General features: G+C 60.3%; 2 protein-coding genes across 2 annotated transcripts; both read right to left on the bottom strand.

The window, feature by feature from the left end:
- Nucleotides 1-77: 77 nt before the first annotated feature.
- NCLIV_045080 (putative F-box domain-containing protein) lies at nucleotides 78-5303 on the bottom strand (the record flags this gene model as incomplete). Its single annotated transcript, XM_003884057.1, has 1 exon — nucleotides 78-5303. The coding sequence occupies one exon, from the start codon at nucleotides 5301-5303 to the stop codon at nucleotides 78-80; it is 5226 nt and encodes a 1741-aa protein (XP_003884106.1).
- A 2663-nt stretch (nucleotides 5304-7966) lies between these two features.
- NCLIV_045070 (conserved hypothetical protein) lies at nucleotides 7967-24008 on the bottom strand (the record flags this gene model as incomplete). Its single annotated transcript, XM_003884056.1, has 9 exons — nucleotides 7967-8135; nucleotides 8264-8353; nucleotides 8729-8796; nucleotides 9046-9496; nucleotides 9847-10948; nucleotides 11193-13515; nucleotides 13941-16671; nucleotides 17161-17645; nucleotides 18012-24008. 9 exons carry the CDS (start codon nucleotides 24006-24008, stop codon nucleotides 7967-7969), a joined length of 13416 nt encoding a protein of 4471 aa, XP_003884105.1.
- Between the last annotated feature and the right edge of the window lie 481 nt (nucleotides 24009-24489).

Raw genomic sequence — 24489 nt, 5'->3', positions numbered from 1 at the left:
CCTAGAGACGATGACGTCCAAACCGATACAGTTAAGTGGCAAAAATGCCTGCTGTCGCCTTTGCAGGCAAAGACTTGTTACCCGTCTCTTACGTAGGCAACGAATGTTTCAAAGACGTACTGGCCGTGCCACACACAAGCAGGGTAGAACTGAAAGAAGACTAGCACCTGGTGAAGAGCCCGCAAACGCGCACTGTTGGACACAAGGCAGGACCAGCAGTCGCTTGCCTCAGTTCCTTCCACTGTCGCGAGTTTCCACGCAGCGAATTTTGTCCCGGGGGGGTCACCCCGTAGGACGCGAACCTCGACGCGGTTGAGGTCCGTGTACACCCGACGCAATGCGAAGAGGAGAGATACGAGACTTCCGTATCCTTTTCCGGCCGTGTCGGCACACGGGAATAATAAAGCAGTAGACTCATCGGCCTGCACACAAGTAGTCCTGGCCAGGGAGAAACAGTCTCGGCAGGTGGCTGCATCCGACAGAGAGAGGTCTTCGCTCCTACGACAGGCCTCGAGAACGGCCTTCTTGGAAAGCTGTTGTCTTTTTCCTCGACCATCTTCAACGGCCCTCCGACTGTGCGAGGTGACTGTTTTACCCTGTGCACTGTGGTCGTCCTCCCCACCTTCAGGCACCGACCGTGCAGATCTGCTCCCCGGGGCATGGACTTCTCTCCCGCCTCTTGCGCCGTCTGGGTCATATGCCTGACTGGCAACACAGCCGCTCGCGGGCGGTTTCTTGAAGTTGTCATGTTCGCCCTCAGTCGCCCTCCTCTCAATAAGTCGTGCTGGCAAGGATACTGACCCGTCCTCTTTCTCCTGCTGGGCGACGCACACATCTGCGGGAATACGATAGCCGTCAAGAGAAGTCGGCGACACGGTACGAATCGGGCCGCTTATACAGCTTCTCGGGTTCGCTACCACAGCGTCTTCCGTCGCGGTCGCGTCTACGAATAGGCGAAGGATCTCTAGGGGAGGGCGCAGGGAATCCGGCAAACGTTCCAGCAGCATTTGCACCGGTGCCAGACACTCCGCTGCTATCTCTACACATGAGATGTCTGAAGCTCGTGCAGATCTATCGGCACTGGAGGCTGCAGGCTGTGCAGCTGAGAAAATGCACTCTAGGGCTATGCCTCGAAACCGTTGCCGTGATTCCGCATCTAAGCAGAGAGCAGTGAGTAGAGCTACGCTGTCAGGTTGACTGTCGCCAATCTCAGAAATGGAGACACGGAATGGTTCGCCAAGCCCTCCACTGGGCTGGCGATCGCCTTCTCCTTCGAGAGGCCACGTTGCCCAGGTCCGTCCGTTTTCGCTTCCCACGATCGGGTTCCGACTCCTCTCTGACCGTCTCTCCCCTCTGCTTCCTCTGCGGTGCAAAGTGAAAACACATCTGCTCCCTTCGGTCCCTCGCTCGTCTCCGCGCTCTCCTTGACTGAACACGCAACAGCACTGCCAGCCGGTTTTCGCGCGTCCTGATGGCTCTCTGTCGAAGGGGCTGTCATGCCTACCTCGTAAGGCCCCACCCTGGTCTCTGGCCGTCGCTCCTCGCACGTCCGAATGCGCTCCTCGCACGTCCGAATGCGCTCCCACGCATGCATCATTCTCAGAACGAGGCGCCGCATCCAGGGCCCCACACCCGTGCGCCGCACCAGTGGGGAAAGGCGCTACCGGAGGGAAAAACAGGCAATACCCTGGCAGCTCGTCCAGGATACCTGAGAGGTACTCTGCACACCACAGACGCCACTCAGGAAGTCTGTGCTGCCGGGGTCGGCGCTGGCTGTGCTTCTCTTCAAGCCGTGAAACTGTGGCGCCAAGCCCGTCAGCTCCAGGCCACGCAGGCACCTGAGTGCTCTTCCTGAGAGGCTGCTCACCACCGCCTTCCACGTACGCGTCCTCGAGTTCCGCTGACTGAGACGGAGACGTCTCTGGACGCGAAGGAGACAGACTCGGACCCGCCTCGACGGGACTGGCCAGTTGGACTTGAACAGCTGGAAACAGGAGTTTTGGACGGAAACCTTTCCCCGACTCCGAGCCAAACAGCGCACGCCCTGTTGGGAGCAAACTCGGTTCCGGGGGACAGGAAACGTTTCCAGAACCGCACCACGCTTTCGTCGTCTGAGCATATGCACACCGCCGATGGCTGCTCGCGTCCGCAACCTGGCTGCCCCATCCGCTCGACTTGGGGAGAAAAGGAACTTCCAAGTGCGCTCGAAATCGAACATCTCTACACCCGCCTGCTGGCGTTTCTCCTTGTGTACATCCTTGCGACTCCCGTCGCGTTTGGTCGCCCCGCACGCAATGCACACGGCTCGCTGAACGCCTTTCGATTCTCTTTGTGTCCCGCCCACTGGCAGTAGCGGCCTTGCGGCGCACGCAACAGAGCCTCAACGGCGCGTGAAACGCTGGCGACAGAAGGGAATCCAACGAAGCTTCACCGCGAATCTCCTGCAGCACGACCGTTGCACTTTTCACGCAGATCTGCGGCCGACGATCGGCCACGCGGCAGCCAGGGAATAACTGTCGCTGTCTCGGGTGCTCTTCGCGGCGTGGCGGTGCACACAGCAAACCCTGTCGAGTTGACGCGGATCTCTGCGCCGGCAGGGAAGCGTCGAGAAACGGTTCCCAATGTGGAGGGGAAGAGGGCCGTGCACTGTCTCGACCTGCCACGGTTCGCGACGAGTTTACTCTTCCTCGCGAACAACTGGATCGCCTCTCGTGCTCTGCAGGATTGACTGTTGGGCCCACGGGAGAGCGAGACGGCGAGACCGAAGAAGCAAGAAAACGACACGGTCCATACGAGCACGTGGTGAAAAGTATATCCCCGTGAAACCGGAGGGCGCAGCCAGCCGGGGCAGATGCCAAGAGCGACTCGACCGAGTCCCACGAGAAGCAGCCGGCCCCGGCCGCAGGCACGGATCCGCAGCGGAAGCTGCAAACCCGCAGAGAGGGGAATCGGAGAACGCAAGAGCTGGACATTTCCGAGCGAACTTCATCGTCGACGTCTCGAAGTGTCCTGGACACAGGCCGACTATTTTGCAGAGACACGGCGGAACGCCCTTCCTCACCACTGGCTCGAGAGACGGTCTGCGGGCCTGTCTCGTCTCTGCCACTGTCCAGATGCTCCACTCTTCCGCACGGCGTCTGACGAAATGCACACGCTGCGGCTCCTGGACTTTCTGATCTAGTTTCGACCCCAGAGAGGCGTCGCTGAGCCGCCTGGTGCGCGTCGGCATGGGGGCTCCTCTCTGCTTCCTGGCCGTCACTCTTTCCTCGCACCTGTCGCCGTTCCAGAAGGCCGCACGATCTATGGCGCACGCGCCTGCCCTTGGAGGTTGCAGCGTTACCGGTCACCGCGGCAGAACAGACGCCGCCTCCCAATCTTTCCGCGCCGGCACCCGACTCGGAGATTTCCGAGACATTCCTCAGACCTCGCCTGGCCGTTACCCCATCCGGAGTCCCCATGCTTCCCCACAGCGTCTCCCTCGGATCCCCAGACGGCGCTGCTCCCTCTCCTCGAGGCGCTGGTCCGGTTCCCCCCGGCGGACGGGGGCCTGCAAGGCCGGCAGGCTGTCCGGAGGGCCGCGTGACGGCTGCAATCAGCTGAGCAGCCTTGGGCAGAAGCCACGGGTCGTCTGTGTCGATGGACAGCTCCTCGAGCGCGGCTAGCCACGAGGCGTTGGGGACCTCTGGCGGGTGCCGGCGCGAGTCAATGCGTCCATCGGCGTCCTCGGCAGACGGCAAGAGCCAACAGATCAGACTGCGCTCCTGGACGAAGCCTTTGGGAGCGACGGCGAAGCGAAAGCGACGGAGTTTCCCCCCATTTCCGACCCGGTCCAGGACACTCTCCACAGCGTCACTCCAGCAAGTCGCCGTCGGCATGTCCGCCACCACCAGCTGCAGCTCTTCACATTGTCGGCATGTGTACCGCCTGAAGAGCTGGAGAAGTCCACTACAAGGCCCCCACGCGATCGCCAGGCTCTTCAGCGCCGGGAGGAGGATGTCCTCACAAGGCCTAGAGAGACTGCGACAAGCCTGGATAGCCGCCGAGTGCGACACGCACCGCCCAGTCTCTTGCTCGCCCCCGGTGCACTCGCTGTGTTCCGATCGAGGGGGACGGCCCTTTGGGAAAAGCGAAGAAGGTGGGGAATCCGGGCGCGAGGGAATTGGGGGGAGAAACCGGGACGCCGAAGCGAGAGCCGCCTGGATGTCGCTGGATGGGCTTTCGAGACGGCACAGAAGATCCAGCAACGCCCGCTGCCGGCGCTGCTGCTGCCGTCGAGACTCCCACCGCAGCGTGCTGGAGACTGAAATTTCTCGCAGAGTCGCCGCGTTTTCTCTCAGCAGGTGTCCCCACAGAGCCAGAGGCACAGCTCCAAAAGCCGGGGGACCCACACGCAGGACAGAAAGGCCCTTGGCAACGAGAAGGAACGCCTTCCAGAGGGGAACTGCGCACAGTTGGGAGCACCCGGATGCTTCGTCAGAAAAACTCCACCAGCCGTGCAGAGGAGCGGCCTGCGTATCACTGAGAATGCGGCTTCTGGAAGGATCCACCGTCGCTTCCGGCACCTCACAGGGCGCCACCAGCGGAGCTGGAGAAGACTCACCTGGACCTCCTACGCACCCACCTGAGAAACGGCCCTCGCCGCTTCCTTCCTCGACACTTCCACCGACTGGCTTAGAGCAAATGGTGATACCCTGCGGCGGTGCGGAGCTCGGAGCAGTCAGAGTCCGAGGCCCTAATGGTCGACACTCCGGAACCGAGAGAACTTCCGCGTTTTTGTCCGACCCACAGTTGCCTTGTGTAGGGGCGGCACGGCAGAAGGAAGCGCCGCTTTCAATTGTGAAAGAGGATCCCTCATCGTGTGGCAAAAAACGTTCCGGCAGACGATAGGATGGGAGCGTCGGATCGACGAGGTAGGTCTCCCCTCTCGTATTCTCGGGAAGCAATACCGTGTCGCTTTTCAAGGTGGTGCTTCCGACGGAAAGAGGCAGTACCGAATCGAGGGACCGCGCATGGCGCAAGACGCCGAGAGGTGGGTGAACCGGCGTATCGCAGAGACAATGGACTGCGAGGCACGAAACGCACCGCCCTGCCCTTGACAGATCGGTCAGGAGAGTGGCCCGGAGCGACCGAGACACCGAAGAAAGCGCGCAGAAGTCACGAAGGTCCAGGAAAGAAAGAAGGTGGTCAAAACACAAAGGTTCCAGTGTCTGCAGTTGAGCCGCAGTGTGGCAGTGCTCACAGCGAGTTGCCGGAGCAGGCGGGCTGGTTTCACAGGGAATTCGCTCATTGACGCCTTGCGCCATTGCCTTCGAGAACTGAAAAGGTAATTCGGGGATCCGTTCTGGGAAATGAGGCTATCTCCACCTCGACCTTCTGCGATAGGATTTTTTCATTTTCCGTTACGGCCTCGGGGGTCAGCTGGGTACAATGCAAGGCCCCTCGGTGGAATGACGACTTGGTAGCCGTTGAACGGCCGTCTTCATCTATACAGTTCTAATTCATTTGAACGCGTAAGCACGAAAAATGGATAGCAATTTCCACCATCGAACACGAACGGGGGAATGGTGCACTCAGTGACCAGAGAGACCTTGCCTGAACCGTACAGACACTTGACAACGGCAAGAAGCAAAACACGCTACGTCGACTACTGCCAGCTAGGACACATGTGCATGAATTTGTCAAACAATCAACTATACAAAAAAATACTTGCTGTCCTTCAAGCTGGTACGACTTTCCAGAAACGCCAGTACTGCCGACTGTCGTGTCACCCGCTAGCATGCGGCGGGTCGTGCAACACTTTTGAGTCGGGAGGCAAGCATGGGTACAACCGGTGTGCCGCGGTGCACCGGCCATCTCGTTGAACCTCTTGACACTTCGCTAGTCTGTGCCTGAATGGAGTGCAAATCGGACCACGAAGGCGAATGTTCATTCTGTGAACTGACGAAGCACAGCGAGCCGCTGCTCCGAGGCACCGCCTCTCTAGCCACGTGCGCAGGTGTCCTGGCTTTTCTAGTATTGATGCCACACTGGTAAAACCGCCTGGGTCTTGTAGGGGTAGGAAAATGAAACGCCAAAAAATGTGCGAGGCGCCGGCGTGAGCCCGAAAATGTGCCTGACAAGATCGCGAAGAAGTCGTAGAGGACAGCCACGTCGCTCTTCCAACGAAGAAGCGAAAAACTGCTCGTCTCACACGAGGCGGGAGGCTCTCTGAAACCGGCTGACTCTCGAGGAGTCATTCAGAGGGTTACGTCTACGTGCTGCGTAAGTGAGGGCTCCCCCAATGGAGCCATTTCGAAGAACGGTGACTGAAGAATCGTCAGAGTGACACCCTGTGGTCATGGAACACCTGCCGCAATCCACGGTTTTTCGGCATTTTTTCTTGAGAATAAGTATAAACTCAAAAAGCACAACTTTAGCTGAATCGAGTTACGAGGGCAAACGATTGAGGTATCTAGATGTGGGCGTAGGGCTATTGCGGCCTTGTGGCAACGCCATGCGCTTGAGAGGAACTTCCGGTAGCTGGACGGATTTCCAGTAGATGGTGCTGCTCAACCGCGTTGCCACTTCTCGTGTCACTTTTTATTTCTGAAAATCGGCGGTGTAGTGTCAACGTTGTCTTTTAGTCAATTTCGGCGACCGCGTCCACCGTACCGTATCAAATGTGCCGCAACTCCATCACACAGTCCGGGAACACGGTTCAGATCTTTCATGCCCCAACCATTTGCTCTCTTTTTTAAGGGACCGCCGCCACATCCGATGTGAGCGCTGTCGCGGCGCTGACCACAGTGTTCTGCTACTGAGAGGCGTACGAAATTGTCTTCTCCAACAATACAAGTGCACCCGAACCCTGTGGAAAAGACGTCCCTAGCATCGCACCCTGGTGGCTAAACCTGCTCGTCCCATGCCGCAAATGTCGGGACGAGCTGCCATCAGCAACAGATATTGCATGCTATCAAAACGGCCGGAGATACGTAAAGGGGTGGGCGAGAAGTGTGTTTAGTTGGAACAGGGAAATATCTGGCGACGAGGGGGAACCCCTGGTGCAATCATGGCGTTCATGTTTGGGCAGCCGAGTCGTTCGCTGTGAAATGCGCGAGTCTGCACTCTGTGTATGAGGAAAATTGCGGCTTCCTAGGTTTGCACAAACTACCTAATTATGGGGGGTCGAGAAATACCCGTGTCTCCGGTTCTGCGCCTGTCGGAAGCAAAGGCTTTCTTCCATCTGACACACGCGGACCCGTGCACCGTTCTCGGGACCTCCACGGCTTCCGCACACAAGAGCTGCTGCAGGCAGCGTTCAGCGTAAAGTGTCGTCCGATGGTGGGTGAAGACTTCAGTAAAAAAATGTTTAAGCGCTGACGACCTGCATGAAACAGTCGCCTGCATTCCCCGTGCTTCTCCCTGTACCGACGGCCTACGTGCAAAAAAAGCTCTGTTCCGCCCATGGGACTCGCCAATTCTGAGACGGCTTTTTCACGTATCCCTCTCCTCACTGCTGCTGGGTCCGTCCCACACGATACGGAACGAATCATCCTCAGACTCGCGACATATCGGGGAATGTTGCTTTGCTTCTCCTACGCAGTGGATTACGACACGCGTGACGGAGACGTGCTCACTGCATGCTGCGTGTGCCGAGCTTCTGCGGCTACCAGTCGCATGGACCCAGCGGGTCTGGCGACAGTGAGACAACCCAGCGGGTCTGGCGACAGTGAGACAACCCAGCGATTGGCGCAATATCATGGAGACACACAGAACGGGGAAAGTGTGCACAGAACCGACCGACACGGACATTCAGCAAAACTTCTGGTGCCCGTTTCGCTTCGGGGCACATCGATACAGAAGTTTTATTTTTCCGATAACGGAAACAGAGTGATTCTTTGTTGATTATTCACCGTCGAGATTTAGATCCTTGGAAAAGACCTCTGCGTGGGGGTCTTTATCACTGACTGGTGGAAAACCCGGAAAATTACAAGTCACCACAAAGCAAAATACTCCCGGTTCGGTTCCTAGCCATGCCGTCCACGTCGTGGCAGCCATCTCCTTGCAGCTGCGACACATGTTCTGCCAAGGCGTCGAGATACGACAGAGCGGTGGGATCGTTCAACGTCTCGCCGAAAAGTGACGCAACGAATCGCCTAACAAACAAAACGGAATAACAGATGTGCGCGAGTAGGGCCGTCGAGTCTGCCTGAATAAAGAAAGGTGCGGCAACACGCACTTCACAAAGAAGCCCGTTCTGAATTCCCACGAAAAAATCGCTTACCTTAGGTGAGCAGAGAAGCAGTAAAGGCACATCAGTTGCTCCACTCGCCACCAAAGCTCAACCGATAGAAAAAGCGAGGGGTTCCTCTGTCTGTGGGCAGAGAACACAACGCAGCGACAACCCAAGGAGCCATTGGGGGCCCGCTGTGCACCGCAACTTGAAATACGACGATGTGAAGAGACAAAACAGGCACTACTGAGTACGGTACTGAAAAGCACGTGCCTCCAACCACTCGCGAGCGCGCTTTGACTCCAACAAGCCCAGCTTGCGCAGATCGGTGACTCATTATGCTGGAGGTACGGCAGGTACACTGCGGTTTTCGTCAGACCCGCGTACGGCACGAGAACTATCGTCCGCGGCATATCTCCTTCCACAGAAAGGCACATACCACCCTTTTCCTGGTACACGTACGCGGCGGTTTTCCTGGCCTTTTCAGAGATCCGCGCCATCATTGCCGAGACTTACTTGATAGACTGAAGGTGCGATATCAAACCGCTGATGCGAACAGCAACTGAGTTCGGCAACTTGGAAATCTAAACGCACAGCACAAGACAGTGGCAACGCTAGGGTGTTGCAACCGCCATGCACACCCCCTCGCGCTTTCTGTCAAAAGCGGCAGCACAGTAGAAGTGTCCTGACGAGACACGGGTGCCCCCCGATTGTCATACACCAATCTGTACTCATGCTCTAGCAACGATTCCCGGCAGCTTGCAGTCTCTTTGCCGAATGTATCTTGTCGCTTTTTGTTTCCGTAAGAGACGCACCGAGCGCCTCATTCTCACCATCTCCAAGATAGACCAATGTTGGCTGCCAAAGCACGCGTACGACGGCCGAAGGGACTCGTCCGAGAGGGTCCACGCGGTTTCCTCGATTCGCGCCAGAGCTTTCCTCGGGGGACCTCCAGTGTACGGCAAGTCTTGCGAGTTGAGGGCTGAAGAAAAACTATCTTGTAGGCTGTCCTCGCGGACGGACGAGGAACGACTGCCTCCCTCGACAGTTAGATCGCGTAGGCACGTGTCTCCTTTCTGACTCTCTTCGAGCCTTTGGAGGATTTCCTGCTTGCTTCGTCTGCGCGGCGTCCGTGTCGCGCTGATCGACGTCCTCGGAGTCCCTCCGCCCCCCGCCTGAGAGCTGCTTGGGAGGCAGCCTCTCGCCTTCTCCAGGGAGAAAAGCGAAGAATATCTGCGGCCATCTTGTGGGACCGGGGGGTTGAACGGCGGAGCCCAAACCAACCTGCGCAGGATAGGCGAAGGCAAACCCAAACCCACAACGTGCGGAGCGAGGGATGAAGGATAAACGACCGAACTGCGGGTTTTCCAAGAGTCCCCGCGTCGTGTTCCGGGCAATGCCAAAACCCGTCTGCGTACAGGGAAGTCACGAGGAGTCGCCAACGCGGCCCCAGGCTCTCGAGAACCGTCGCGAAGGTCAGAAACGTACTTGGGGGTTTTCACTGACAGCCAGCACGTGCACGGAAAAGTTGCGGTCCAGACGTCGTGGTGAGTACCAGCTTGTTCCGTTTCACCTTAGGTTCGAACAACAACGCGCCTACGGTTTTTGCGGGGTAGAGCTGGAGTTTGACTTACTTCCCCAGGACGATCCAGTGGTCTTGCACTTCCGCCGCCTCTGCCTCCTTCTTCCCAGACGTGCACGCTCCGCTCCCATTCCCAAGGCGTGCGAGGGGTCTGTGCTCGGTGTTTGAACGGCCTTGCTTTTCTTTTTCGGCCTGTCCGCCCGTTCTGCCCGAAGCGCTGCACTCGCCTTCCGTGTCGGTCGTGTCTTCTTCCGAACCTGTTGCGACTCCAGCCAGAAATTCAAACAGACGCTCCTGCACAGGTCCCCTGGCTGCGAGATCCCAGTGAGTCGCGGCCGCAGCGTTCTCCGCAGGCTCGCACACCGGGACCAGAGACAGCGCGTGGAGGCACGTGCTTCGGATGCAGGGCGGAGTGCCGCGGCATGCGATTCGCATCACCAGCCGTAGCAGTGCGCTGCTGCTCACAGTGCTTTCCTCTTCATGTTTGTTCACCACCTCGGGAGATGAATCCCTTTCGCAGTGTCCCAGGCGAGCAACAGTCTCCTGTTTGCTCATCTCGTCGCGACTGTCGGGGGCTTCCAGTCGAGCCAGATTAGGTTCGTGTTTCCCGCGCCCCTCTCCACTTTTCACCTCCCCGTTGACGGACCTCGGCAACTCCAGCTCGCCGTCGGTACAGCTCGGTGGGTCAGACTGATTTTCTCTCCGGTCACGTTCACAGCGTCCCTCTTCTGCCTCCGGAACGACATACGGATGTGCAGGGGAGCTCCCCTGGCCAGCGCCCGCTTTAGGTTCGGTACCTGCACCATGCAACCTTAAGTCTCGGGTCTCACGTCGACAGGCGTCACCAGAGTTCCCTCCTCCCTCCGGGCCTCCTTGCGCCTGTCCCGGCACATGCCCGGAACGGACACTGGCGTTCATGGGCGTTTCGCGGTCACCCCCTTGTGGGCGCGAGGCGGACGCCTTGGCGTTTTTGCGGCGTCGCTCCTTTTGCCTGTCGTACTCGAGGAGGTACTCGTTTCCCAGGGACGTCGAGGCCATCTGACAGACGGACCAGATCGCGGCGCACACCTCTGCAGGCTTGACGCGGCTCGGCCGCCGAAGGACCGACTCCAAGTAGGGCAGGAACGTCGGGTGATTGAGCAGGACCCGGCAGCCTGAAGGAGAGACAGGCACCGCAGCCACATCTTGTTTGGAGTGGCTACAGATCAAAGGCGAACAAGAACGAGAGCAGCGCCGGAGCTAGACCGACATGAGATATACCGTCGACGTAGACTGCTTCCGGTGAACACCGAGAGGAGGTGAATGGGACGACGGAACACATGAGCACTCTCGCGATTCCGCCTCGTTCTCTGCTCGGAGGCGAAAAGGGACTGAGAGCGTGGCGCTGCATCCACGTACCTGAATGGCTTAGAGCGAGGTACGAAATGATGGAGGGAGGCGGTGCCGCGGCAACGCGCCTGGCGCGTGGCACGACGATGGGGCCGTGGAGCCTCACGAGATGTAACATGTATAGCTCGTGTTCCCAGCGTCGGCGAAACACGCCGAAATCGGTGAAATCCCGTCTGTCTTGTTCCGGCTGCCGATGCATGCAGAAAACCCAACGGAAATTCCCAGTACACAACACCACGGGTCCCAGCGTGGACGCTTCCTGCGGTGGGCAAGCCGCTCTCTCTTGGTGGCTGTCTCGCCACCGACGCGCCCCATCGTCTCCCTCTGGAGGAAGGAAGGACTCCATGTTGAAAGTCAAGCAGCGGGGTCCAATGGAATTCCACAAGGTTCTTCGCCGGCGCTCTTCGTCCTTCGCTCTGCGCAGTTCACCCCGATGGCGGTGTTCGCCTTCCGGCGCACTCGTTAAGGAAGCGGCATCGTTTTCCTGGTTAACCTCTAGCAGCCCGCACTGGACGCTGCCCGGCTGTGGTGACGCGGTTCGCGCCGAAGGTGGAGGTCCGCCGTCAGAGGCCGCAGCCGTTCCGCGGTTTTTCATTTGTTCCCAGATACTCGCCGTCTGCTCCGTTCGCGACAGGTATTCCCAAGCTGCCCTCTCCGCGTTTCGCTGAAAGCGACCTGTCCTGTCGGCGTACGCGCCACCAGCAACAACGCGAACGCGCAACGCCACGTCGAGGAAAGGAGACAACGGCTCTCCATTCCCAGAGTCAGCGTCTTCTTTCGTGCGGCTCGGAGGCCGACTGCGTGACGCCCTCCCCTCGACGTGAGCCTGTGCGGTGTCAGCCCGGGTGGACCGGTCACTGAGAAGGCGACGCGGGACCAGGAATTTGCGCACGGGGATTCGGTGCTCTTGGTTGCCCAAACTGACCAGAGAGTACGACTCCTCTATGTGAGATAAGTCGACAAGACCATCCAGAGCCGACGCCCGCCCTTGCCGTTGCTCCTGCCTCGCGGAGGGGTTCACCTGCTCTGCTGCGGTGCTGGACGCCTCGCTCATTCCCGCCCGGGACTGCCTGTCCGACGGCCCGTCTGAGGAAGCTTCGGGGAACGACAGTCCAGTAGAGGCGTTGGAGTGGTCATCCCTAACACTGGAAAATGTCCCCGGGACTTCACGCCAAGACGCCGACGAAGAGGCAAAAGAACCACGGCGCGACAAGGGGACAGGAGAAACAGAACAGACAGAAGAGGACGTACAAACATGGCGCATGGCGGCCCGCTGAGCGGCTGAGACGGAGTCTGCGAAAACCATTCCGTCGAGGGGGAACTGCTCAACAATCCACATTCTCGCGGTGACTGCCTCCTCACTGACAAACCCTTCCTCTAACGCAATACGAACTCCTTTCTCACGAATGATCGCCGCCACCCTCTCATCTTCGTCCTCTTCGTCCACGGCATCGCCTCTCACCGGCGTGGCGCCTCCCCTCCAACCGTTTCTCAATCTCTCAGCCTGATCGCCCAACAAACCCTCTGCGCAACGGACGCTGGCTCCTGTACGTCGGCCTTCACCGCTGTTTTTCCCTAGGCCCCCACTGTCTTCGCCTTCCTCCCCGTTTCTCTCTCCCACAGTCGCCTCTCCCTTTGCATTGCTTCCCCCTCCTGTGCGACGCAGCTGCGCGGCCTGCCTCCTCGACTCCAAGATTGCCACCAATTGCACCTGCAACTGACAAGGCACGTGGGACATCCACGTGCATCCCGGACCGCCGCCGCCTTTTCTCATCGTGCCTCGTCGAAACCGGATCGCTCCGGCAACTCCGGGCACGACAACGTTGGCGTCCAGCTGCGCGAACGCGGCCTCAACGACTGACTGGGCAGTTGACGCAGAGCCACGTCTCCCCTTCCCGTCTGCGCACCTTCGTGATTCCTCACTGACAGGCAGCCCGCGAACAGGCGCGATGGCGCTTCCCGCCGCCTCTTCCCGCTGGAGCAAATGGAAAATCCACGGCACGCGGGAATGGGCGTCGTTTCCAGTCGGCTGAACACCTGGCGAAAGCGCCGACCCTGGAACGTAAACCAGCTTCTCAACGTGTCCAGGGTCTAACTCTGCCTGAAGCGGTGGGAAGTGCGGCGGCGCAGGCTTCCCTCTCGGATGTGTGCGACTCCAGGCCCAAGCGTCAGGGTAACCCGCAAAGGCAGAAGCCGCCGGGACGCCGCCACTTTGACCCAGAGGGGGCGGACGGTGGAGCCCAGGCGAAGAGGCAGCGGGGACAGAGAGGTCCAGATCAACGGCCTTTGACCCCAGCATGCGCGTTTCCCAAATTTCCGGCAAATTGGAAACCTGGAGCACAACGCCGCATCACACAAACGCACAGGACGGGTGCCTGGGAGACGAAAAAAAATCAAACGTGCACAGCAACGACCCCGGCCGCCGAATCGACAGTGCACACCGGGGTTCGCTTCCCGGGCGGCCGCGGGCCAATCACGTCGGGTCGATGTGTTCGACGGGACGCGTTCACCCTCGGTTTTCCGATGGCCCTCGAGCACGAATGCTGCCGCATGCTTTCAAAGCACGGACCGCGCAGGTACCGAGCCGTTCGTCTCGCACAGCTGGCCCTTCCGCGCCGATATTTCCGCGTCACACTAGCGCCTTTCCCCCACACGCGCCGTAGGCTGCACCAACTCAAGTCAGTGTATTTAACCGTACCCCAAGAGTCACTTATCCGGCAACGGCTCCTCTTCCCCCCTTTCAGACAAACGACGTACCTTTGTCATGAGGTGCTCCATGAGCCGAACGTAGACGAATCGTTTCAGAGGTGTTTGGCTTCGCAACGTCACACGCGGAACGCTCCCGCAGTTTGAACCCCGCATTCCGGTCAGGGGGCCGAAATGGTGTATCTCTGCCCCCGAACCTCTCGCTCGTACTTCCTCGCACACCGGCTCCTGCACGGGTAGCCGGTTCTCCGATTCGCTATTGCGCGTCGGCCGCTGCTGAGACTCCGGCTCCTCCGAGGTCTCGTCTCTCCCGGCGTGCTTCCGTCCTACTGAGCTAGCGGCTTCCCAGCAATGCGGGCGTTCGACGCCATCGCCATGAGCTGCTGCTATGTACTCATTTAGGAGACGGTGCACCCAGCCGTCTCTCGTTCCCGTCTGGACGCCATCGTCAGCCCTGAGCAGTTGTAGCTGAAGCACTCGCGGCCAGCTTTCAATGGACACTTTTCCCGTTTCCATAAGGTTTAAAATGACTCGCACAGCGCGGCGAGTCTTCCGACGACACACAATCGTTACGATTCGTATCGCCTCGCTGCGGAGAAGGGCTGGCTGGTTCGTGCCTAAACACTTGAGAATCACCTCCTGGAGTTGCCACGCCCACCGGGGAGTTTTCGCAAAGAGGCTAGCGTTGCTGCCTGAAGAGGACGGCGCACACGCATCGTCCGAATCGCTGCCTGGATGTTGCGGCTGCGAGATCTCACTTTCGCTCCTTCGCTGGTCACCCAGCGACGCTCCAACTGCCTCCCGTCTCCCTGGGCGGCAAGAGTCTCTGGTGCCGCTCCGCCGTCGGCCATTGCCTTCTTGTGCCTTTGGCGATTGACTCCGAAACGTCTCTGTCGGCTCTCCGTGGCGTCTGACGAGGCCTACGTCGAGACCAGCCTGGTCTCCGGCAACGCACACTGCGTCATCCGCTCGCGCACCGTCGTCGAGAATCTGCCGCTGCCAGTAAGCTAGACAGCGGAGCCTCAGAAAGAGAGAGCCGCGACTAAGAATCCTGCTGAGCACGCGTCGCGCCGGGACAAAATCTAAGCAGAGATGGGGGAAAAAGTGGCCCACGAGCGCGTCTTTTGCCGGCCCCTGATCAATCAGCTGGATGAGGAGCGCGAAAATCCCTGCTCTCGAGAGCTGAATCACGCCCTCCAGCGAGGCCGAAAACGTACCCACAATCGCCCCATACTGCCCTGACAAGGTCCGCCGAGTGTGGTGGTCTGCCAGGACACGGGGCAGGACTGCCGCGAGTCGCAGCTGTTCGTTCCGAACGGAAGGCGATGGCGGCGGCTCCCTCCCGACACCGGGACGGTCGGCACTGCAGACGTGAGACGAGCTAGAGGCACAAGGTCGAGCCTGGCCTTTTCCGCTTTTATCTGGTTGTCGCGCTCCCGCCGCCGTGTGGTGGCCTGACGACTGCAGCCCCGTACCCGATGCCTGATTGCCTCCCCTCGGCTTCGCCAGTCGGGTAGGAAGTTGCTCAGCTGTTCGCATGTGGACATGATACACGAGGCGTTTGCCTCGCAGCCTCACGATGGACGTGTCGGCGGCAACGGCGAACGACAGAGTCTTCTCGACGAGAGGGATGCGCGAGGCCAGCGTCAGTGGACTCGTCTCCCTTGCCGGCTTCCCGTCCAAGCGCTTCGTGCGGTTCTCCCAACCTCGTTCCAAGTCTGGCCGCCGTCCTTGTTTGGCCTCCACACTCTGCCCGCGTGCATCGACACCACGCGACCGCTCAAGAATCTCCGGGCTTCCCCCGCCACCTGCGTGTTGCTCCTGAGGCTCTGGGCCGTCCGTGCTGGAACTCAGGTTCCCGTCTTCGCTGCCTTGTCCAGTTTGATTCCCTCGAGGTGCACCAGAACGCAAGGCGGTGTCAGCAGGAGTCCGGATCTCCCTTCCTTCCTCCACGGTCTGGGGGAAGGCAGCCCCGGCCAGAGGGCCTTGAGAAAACCGAGACATGTGCGGAGTGGAGAGCGACGTGCACAAGGAAGAGCAGCGGCACGCAGACGCGGGACTGACGTGGGGAGGCAGGAGCAGTTCCTGCAGCAAAAGTCCTGCAATCTCCATCAGCAGCGCCCGCCGACCACAAAGCCCAGCGCCCGTCTCTTCATCGGGAGCCCCTCGCTTCGCCGCACCAACTGGCGTTTTGCTCTGGCTGCCCGACAGACCTCCCGAAGGCCCCGCATCCGACTGCGACGCTGTGCGGAGCCCGACCGGCCTCCCAGTTGCCGACTCCGCTCGGTGAAACGAACCCGGGGAGTAGGAGGCGCGGCGACCTACCAAAGGCTGAGCTCGATGCGCCGCTTCCTGCTCGGAGACTTGCCTCCGCTCGGTCTGGCCCTTGTCGACTGGCGTGCATGCGATCCGCGGCATGACTGACCGTAGCCGCCTGTTTCCCTGACACCAGGAAGGAGCCCGCGGCCCCTGGGGCGGCTTCTCGCAAAGCCGAAGCATTTGCACGGTCGACAGAGAAGAAGACAGCGGGAGCGAGAGGGTGAGAGCGTTGTGCGGAACGATGAGGAGGAGGGACACAAGGGCGTTTGCAATCAGCAGAAAGTGAAGGTTGTCCATGTCCCACGGCAAGCAGGCGAAGCCGCATGACGACGGCAAGAAAAAGGCAAGAACCTGTTGAAGAAACACTTCGAAAACCCGGGTCAGGTCTGCCGAGAAGGCTACCAGGAAGCGCAGATGCGACACCAGAGGGCCAAACAGGAGACGCGAGATCAGTTGCCAATCCCTGAGTGGAAACGCAAAAAAAAACAGCCTGGCAAGAAGCCGTAAATCGATCCGGTACACTGCAAGAAAGGAAGAACGTTCACGGACAGTACGGATGCGCATTCTGCCTTGAAACATGTGAAGCAAACGATCCGTCGAATCTGTTCCCTGAGCACCGCCCCGACCTCAACGATACACAATATGCGACGAGCATTGCTGTTCGAAGGCGGAGAGCCCCTTTTCTGCGGCAACGAGCACTGCTCTATAACACCTTTCCTAAAGCACACGATGCGCCGTGGAAAAGCACTCTTCCACGGCCACAGGCTTCGAAACAGTTCGCTCCTTTCGCCACGAGCTGACGAGAATCCCAATGAGCGGGTTCCGGTCAATATGTGCTGCTGCGGGAGATCAGGATATAAAACGATGGCTGCTGCCACGTGATCGAGTCGCGCGTGCTTCACTCACTGTGCCTGCGACGCGCACTGTGGAACCATCGTTTCTAGACACTTACCAGAGGCCAGCACTCTCAACGGAGTACTTCAAAACCCCCGTAGCGTTCATCAGCTCGATTAAGGCCGACATCGAGGAAGCGCTCGGGGTGGAGAAGTGGGCGTCCGGGAGGGGACCGCGTGAAGCAGTTGGCCAGCCCGCTGGCTGCGCGAGGGAGGCCGCCCCCGCTGAATCCTGACGCTTGCTGCCACGCCCTGTGTCGATATTCCTGACTGTTTCCTCCTGCAAGTTCGCCTGATTCACGCCAGACCCGAGAGACAGCTTCGGCAGTGGTGCCACAGAGAAAAGAGCGGAACCGGGGACGCGTGACCCTGTAGTTCGCCCTGAGACATCGACGCACTCAGGCACCACCTTGCCGCTAGGACGGGCGTCGGAGATCGCGAACGGGGGCGAAAGACTTGCAGGTCCTCCCGAAAGCGATCGGCGCGGAAGCACCATTGGCATGCATGGCGCCGCGTGCCAGCATACTTCGATTCTGTGAGCAAGCTGTCGAAACAAGAAAAACAGGAAGGAAACGAGCAAGGCTGAGCAAGGGCGGGTCGGCTCGGCACCTAGATCCCCGACCCAACACAAAGCGCTCTCGCCGACTCCACACACTGCCGGGTTCCCATGGTACGTCCCGGCAAAAAGCTGCGCGTGGCTCAGGTTCGCGCTGAAGCCTGCAGAGTCTTTCCCAATAACGTTTCAGTCCTGTTCTGGGGTGCCGGCCACCAGCGAGGAAAGGACGCGTGAGGCTTTGCAGCTTATGTGTGAAGACGCCACCACGATAGGCAGCGCGGTCACTGAACTGAATGGCTTTGCCGCGCCAACCGACTGAAGTGCTTTTTCTGTTCCCTCATGCAAAGAACTCACCCCGATGCGAGCGCTGTCTCCGAAGATAAACGGGACGACGTCGCTGAGCATCTGGAGCGTCGGGCAGCTTCCCCCGTGTTGCAACTGTCCTTCTTCTTCTTCATGCAACACCATCAGCCGCCGAAGAACCTCCTCTTGAATCTGGCAAGAAGACGTCGAGAAGCCGCGAATCGATGGCCCACGCCGATCGTAAAAAGCGCTTGCTTCCGATGACGGGGACGGACATGACCGTTTTTGCTGGCAGCCTGTCATTCGCGTCGTTACGCTGTGATTCGCACACTCAGAAAGCTTGCCTCTCTCGGATTCCAGGTGTGGGTACGGATCTTCAACGAAAGAAGGCCCGGTGAAGGGCTGGAGGGCGCAGCCGACCTCGGCGCTGTTAGCCGCCAACACGCCGTTCTCGTTCAACGCCGGAAGGCTCGCTGGGTCTCTGACGCCCGCACGCGGATCTTGCAGGGCACCGTCTGGATGCTGGGGACCGCTGAAGGCGGTCCGTCCCGCGTCCATCTCTCCGACGGGCGCGTCTTCGTCAAACGCCGAGGGCGCCAAGTCCTCCAGAGGCGTTTGTTCGCAGGCGTGCTCCGCTAGTACGCTGTCCGCCGTGTGACACTGTGGAGCCTGTGCGTCGGCGCGGTTCCCGTATCGCAGAAGAAGGCGCAGTGAGCCGTAGATGCCGGTGCCTTCGCTTTTGCATACCAGTTTGCCACCGGCGATGAGCGAGCGGAGTCCACAGCGCACAGGCGGGGCTGCTACAAAGTGCAGGAGCGACAGCGTCGAAATCACGCTCAGGCTGGTCGAGTCAGAACCCCTCTTGAAGCAAGAGGCCAAGACCCGATGATACGTTCTCGGTCCCTGCCACACAGAGGCCGAAGACTGTTCACCCCGCGCAGTGGAGTCGGACAGCGTGGCTAGGGACATGTGGTCAGAAAAGGCAACGTTGTGGACAGATCGCGACGCAATTTCCGACCACGTGTTCGCCTGGTAGTTCTCGCTGAAAGGTCGTCGCAGTCGCAAGTCGTCTCCGAAATTCGTGGCCCGGCGCAGCTCGTTCCAACCCTGTCCCCCGCGCCTGTTGTGCGGCAGTCTGTCGCGGGCGCCTCCTTGCGGTCCGCGCTCGCCCGTTTGCCGCCACCTGGAGTGAAGTGAGGAAGGAACGGCGTCGACAGGAGCCCCCCGGTAGAATTCTTGCGACTGCGCATGCAAAGGCTGTGCAGCTTGGCTGCTCAGCGCGCGAGCTCGAGCGGACGGCTCGCGGTCCACCCAGGCGCACTGAGCCGGTCCCGCAGGCGGTGGAGGCCGTAGCTGGCGGAAGACTGTTTCGGCGTCCAACTTGTGGCGAAGCAGGTGCAACGGAAAGAAGGCTGCGACTGTGTGGACCAGCGCATACAGTAGGTGCGCTGCTTCAGTCCGCACTATGGCGGCAAAAGGGATGAAATTTTGCAATGTGGATCCGGGGAGCCGCGTGTCGACTGCAACGTCCTTCGGGGTCCGCTGCTGGCAGGCTCGTGGTGGGGCCGCAGAGAGGATGCCTGTCTTGTTGCTAGACCATCCCGAGAATCCCCTTGGGGCCGGGCCCCGCTCGGCACAGAGGAGGCATTTCGCGAAGGACGAAGACAATTCAGTCACCCCGTGAACGTCGATCTTTAGAGTCTCCGGCACGAACTGCACATCGGAGGGAATGACAGGAATCAAGCACGGTGTATCAGCCGTACGGCGATGGTGGTCATCGCGAAGCGAGCAAAGGCCTGCAAGGACTACATGCAGTTGTGCATGCAGCATGAGACGCGCCACAAGAAGCGAGCGCGTCTCAACAATATCTCTCGTCACGGGCTGGTTCGCAGAGGAGGCACAACGGAAGGGCGCACATCCTGGGGGCCTGCTCCTGTGCGCAGCTCTGTCCGGAGCCTCCGCGGCACTCGCAAACGGGAAAGCCACGTCTCCATATGCGTTCTTCGTCGGGTCGGAATCTTCGGGCCAGTCGTGGCTGCCGTAGTCAGCAGACGCAGCCGACCCCGAAACGAAAGGGTCCGCGCCAGAGAGCGGCGGCGTGTAGGTGGTTCGGCCGCGCAGCCCGAACGGACTGAAGTACAGGCCCGACAAGTCAGCTCGCCGTCGGGGGCTCGACGGGCCAGAGAAAGGCGACCTGGGTCCGCTGTCAGATGCCCAGGGACAGGAGAACGGCCGTTCGTCCTCTCTGCCCGACGTGAAACGTCGGCGTATGAGAGCGTCTATCCCGGCAGGCTCTCGTGCCAGGGAAGACCTCGTTGGATCGCGGCGCGCTGACCCACTTTCTCTGCTCCTGTCGCCTGTGCGTTTTGGACAAACGCATGCAGCCGCAGATCTATCGATTTGGCAGTTGCTTAGGCTGTCGCACTCGGCCAGCGTCATACGGCGACCCTGACAGCCGACTGCATACGATAGCATGGCGTGGAAAAGGCGCAAAATCCAACACATGGCGCAAGGATCGATGGGGCTGGCGAGAAGCCTCACCAGAGACGGCAGCCCCGTCGGCAGGCGCCAGAGCGCCATCAGCGTCGAGAAGGACTGGGATAGACACAACAGAGCGGAGGAGACCAAGATCCAGCGTCGGTACAGCCGGAGAGCGGACCTAAAGCCGCTTGGTAAAAAGTTCGCTGCGGGCGCAACGTTGGGTCTCGTGCAGGCGCGCGCTGCGGCGAAACCTTCCGGCGCCTTGCTAGTCGCCCTCGCCCCCGCGCCCGACCCTCTAGTAGGCCCCTCGGCTGCCCCAGATGACCTGCGCGGTTGAAACACCGGACCCGGCGCCGTTTGGTGTCGCCGCGCAGGCTCGCCAGGGACAGCCCCACGTCCGGCGCCTGTTCGGCCCCCGGCAGCAGCCGCGACAGATCCGGGAGACGAGCAGGCCTGCACAATCTCGATGGCGACGCCGCACAGGCGCGACAGCTCCGTTATGTACGTTTGCTCGAGCTGAAGCCGGGACGACGAGGAAAGCGGCCGACCGCACACGCACCGATCTTCCACGACTGTTTTCCGTGCGGAGTCCACATCACGTCTTTGCCAAGCCTGTCCGGGGGACGTGCCCCCGGCTGCTCCGTACGTGCACGCGGAGAACTGTTCTCTCAATGTCGACGGCGCCCCACGCCCTGCGCCGAACGGCGAAATCGTCTGGCAAGCCAAGCGGGGCGTGCCGGCGACGGCTGGCGACGGCGGAGAGTCCTCTGCGAGCTTTTGCGGGTACCGATGGGAGAGAAGGGCAATGAGGAAGACGCATATCGCGGGGCCTAATCCGGGGTTGTACGCCTGAGCCTCTACGTCAGTGAGTGCGTCCACGAGAACCCCGGTAGTTCGCGTCTCCACCAGGATACACGGGCAGAGAAGGCCAAAGCCCAAGACTGTTTCCAAGCACGCCACCCTCCACTGCATGGCTGCGGATGCACAGGTCGACTCCCACCGACTCCGCCCTTCGTGGCTGCCTCTGGTGTCCTCAGCGCGCTGGCCGTCTCCGGCCCCAGCGCCGTGGTGGGGCTTTCCCTCAAACGCCCTTCCCGCCGGCTCCCCAAGGCGCGGTGCAATTGCTCTGTTTGGCGCAGCATGTGGATGCGCCATGTGCCTGCCTGAACTTCTCCCCGTGCTGGAGGCGCGGAAATGGGCTCCAGGTTGCGCGCCGACCGCCACATTCGCGTCGGCGTCCTCGGTGGCAGCAGCCATTGAGGTGACCGTGTAGACAAAAACATCCGGGAGAAGAGGGCGTGTGAACAGATCGAGATCAACACACCGACAGTAGGGTGCTCCGCACGGCTGCAGCGAAGACGCGGCGACTCTCCTCCCATCCGAAGAGCGGGATGCACCACGGCCTAAAGCGGTCCAAACCCTGACGAACGTGAGGGCTGCTTCGCGCTCGAAGTACACCGCGCCGGAGCCGGTCGCTGACGCTGCGGCTGCCTCAGTCTCGTCCCCGCAGTCGGGCCCAGCAGACGAGGCGAATCCCGAGCAGGGGAGGGATGCATGCAGTTCGGGGGGCCATCGCCGGTCCGGCGCGAGTCGCCCTGTGTGAAAGGGGCAAACACCACCTCTCTGTGGCTGCTCGAAGCACGAATACGACAGAGCCTCGGGCTCTCGAAGCAGAGCCTTCGCGATTATATTCGGAACCAGAAGCGAGGCAAACCGCCTGTGCTGCACTGCAGAGGTCAGTAAAGTCGTGCAAGCTTCGATGGCGAGGACGCGGCAGTGCGGCTCTGGATGAACAAGAAGGAGACGCAGAGTCCTGATAAACGACAAAGGAAGAAGGTCCAGAGCAGAGACCGGGCACGACGAACTTCTGGCTTCCGGGCGACCTCGCGCCGTCGGCGTCTGCCACTCTTCTTCACCCGAATCCGGATAGGCGTACATATTCGGGGCTGGCAAGGCCCTGGAGTCTGCTCCGACTAGCCAACTGCGGGTTCGTCGTTCCTTTCCGCGCAGATCGTCTTTGGCCGCGCCCGTCCCTCTCTGCTGGAGCACAGTGACGAGCCTCCGAAGAAGGCAGCACAGGTCAAATTCCCCGTCCCTTCTCCTGCTCTCCTCCCACCGGTCAACTCCAAAGCTGCCGGATCTCTGGGCCGAAAACAGCACCTCGCGAGAGCGCTGCGTCGGGTCCTTCTCGTCGCTGGGCACTTCGTTTCGCGGCCAGCGGGACCAGACGCTAGGGGAGGTGACACGGTCTTGATCGGGGACGTCCTCCGTCAGGACCCCGTCGTCTTCAAACGTCTCTTCCGTCTCGGTCACCACCATGCGTGCGGATCCGCCTCCCGACGCTCCCGCGTTCGGGGTCGTCGGCACCTCTGCAACCTTGACGGGGCCGTCGAGCTCGCCTGCGCTCCAACTCCGGCACGTTCGGCCCGAGCCACTCACCTCAGAAAGGCTGTAATACTGTTCGAAGGTCGGCTGTTCCGTACGCCTGCCCGATGCATTCCGACATGCCAGCTTGCTGTCGCTGCAACGGCTCTCTTTCCGTTCACCGGCCTCCGACGTGTTGTCACCTAATAGAGAGTCTTCGTCTTCCTCGTGCCACGCAAATGTGGTATGCCTGATCACGTGTGTGATCCGGCGAAACAGGCGACGTAGGACATGCAGCTGCTCCCGAATAGCGCGTGGCGGGAGGGGCTCATTCCGACACCGCAGCTTTCCTCGTCGGTTCGCGACAAAAGGAAACGGGGAAGTTCGTTGAGATACGTAGCGGCTGAACACTGGTGCCCTTGTGGTTCTCTCCGGTTTTGCCTCTGGCCGGGTGCCGACTGGCATGGGGCTCCTCAGACGAAAAACGTTCGGCTTAAAAAAAGCCGCCGGCGCACCTGGAAGAGGATCGGCCGCGGCGCCACGTCGCGGCTCTCCGTCTGACGAAGGCAAACCTGCAGAGCTTGGGGGGCGGAACTGCGGAAAACAGTCCGCAGCATAGCATTCACTCTGAAAGCGACGTCTGCCCCATCCATTGTTGCGGCCAGGCGGCTGCTCTGTTAAACTCTCTGCGCTATGGTTCCTCTCCTCCGCTGTGACCATGCCAGCGGCTGCGATGGAGAGCGCCCGCTTTCGCAGCCGGTGCGGAACTGTAAACGTTCCATGGCCGATTTCATGCTCGTGAGGGAGGTCGGACAAACCAGGCATGTCACGTCGCCCGAAAGCGCCCAGCGACGCAGCCTGGTGAAGCGGAGTGACATCATCGTCTTCGGAAGCGAAGGCCGAGCTTCCGTCAACGTCCAGCGTCGCCCGTTCACGACTGAAAGGTGTGTAGACGTGTACGCCGTCTGTAGCTTTGCTGTGTTCCCTCGGCGTGCGTATTCCCTCGAAAACCTTCTCTTTACGAGTGAACGAAAATGCGGCGGAAGTCGCCGGGAATGGAGAGGGGATCGCACCGCTGAAGGAGAGGCCAGCCGTAGGCGCGCCTATTTGTCTGGAAGGCGGGCATCCTGCGTGCCTTGGCGCCTCCGGCGAACCCTCCGAGGAAGGAACGTGCGCGCCGGCCTCGCCTGGAAAGTCGCTCATTCTTTGCCCATGAAGTTTCGTGTCTCGTCACCAAGAGGTTGTTCACGCGTTGAGACCTACCGTTCTCGTCTTTTCTGCATGTGACTCTCTTATGCTGTCTCACCTGCCGTGCAGGCATGTTGAAGAAGTCGAAAAACTCCTGACCAGCCAAGCGGGATTCTGGGCTCAAAGAGCAGAAAACAGAGGCAACGGAAACAGGGCTGCTCCCTGGCGACTATGCCTCCGTGTTCCCTCTCGGAAGCGACCTGCCCCAGTAGTTCTCAATGTAGATGACCGGTACCGCCTCCCTGATTGGAGACTGTCCTCTGTCAACACCTGGTGGGAGACACCTTGATCCGCCCCTGGATCCTCCGTATCTGTCGAGGGCCCCCAGCTCGACAGCTCGCCGAAAGGCGCTCGGTTGTCCTTCTCGTAAGTAGAAGTCGGGGAGAGTTGGAGGGAGAGGCGAGACAGGCGATAAATACGGGGAACTCGGGCCGGA

Source organism: Neospora caninum, chromosome X (assembly GCF_000208865.1).
Source record: "Neospora caninum Liverpool complete genome, chromosome X".
NCBI lineage: Eukaryota > Apicomplexa > Conoidasida > Eucoccidiorida > Sarcocystidae > Neospora > Neospora caninum.
Note: the sequence above shows the minus strand (reverse complement) of the source record. Positions and strands in the feature narration are given on the sequence as shown.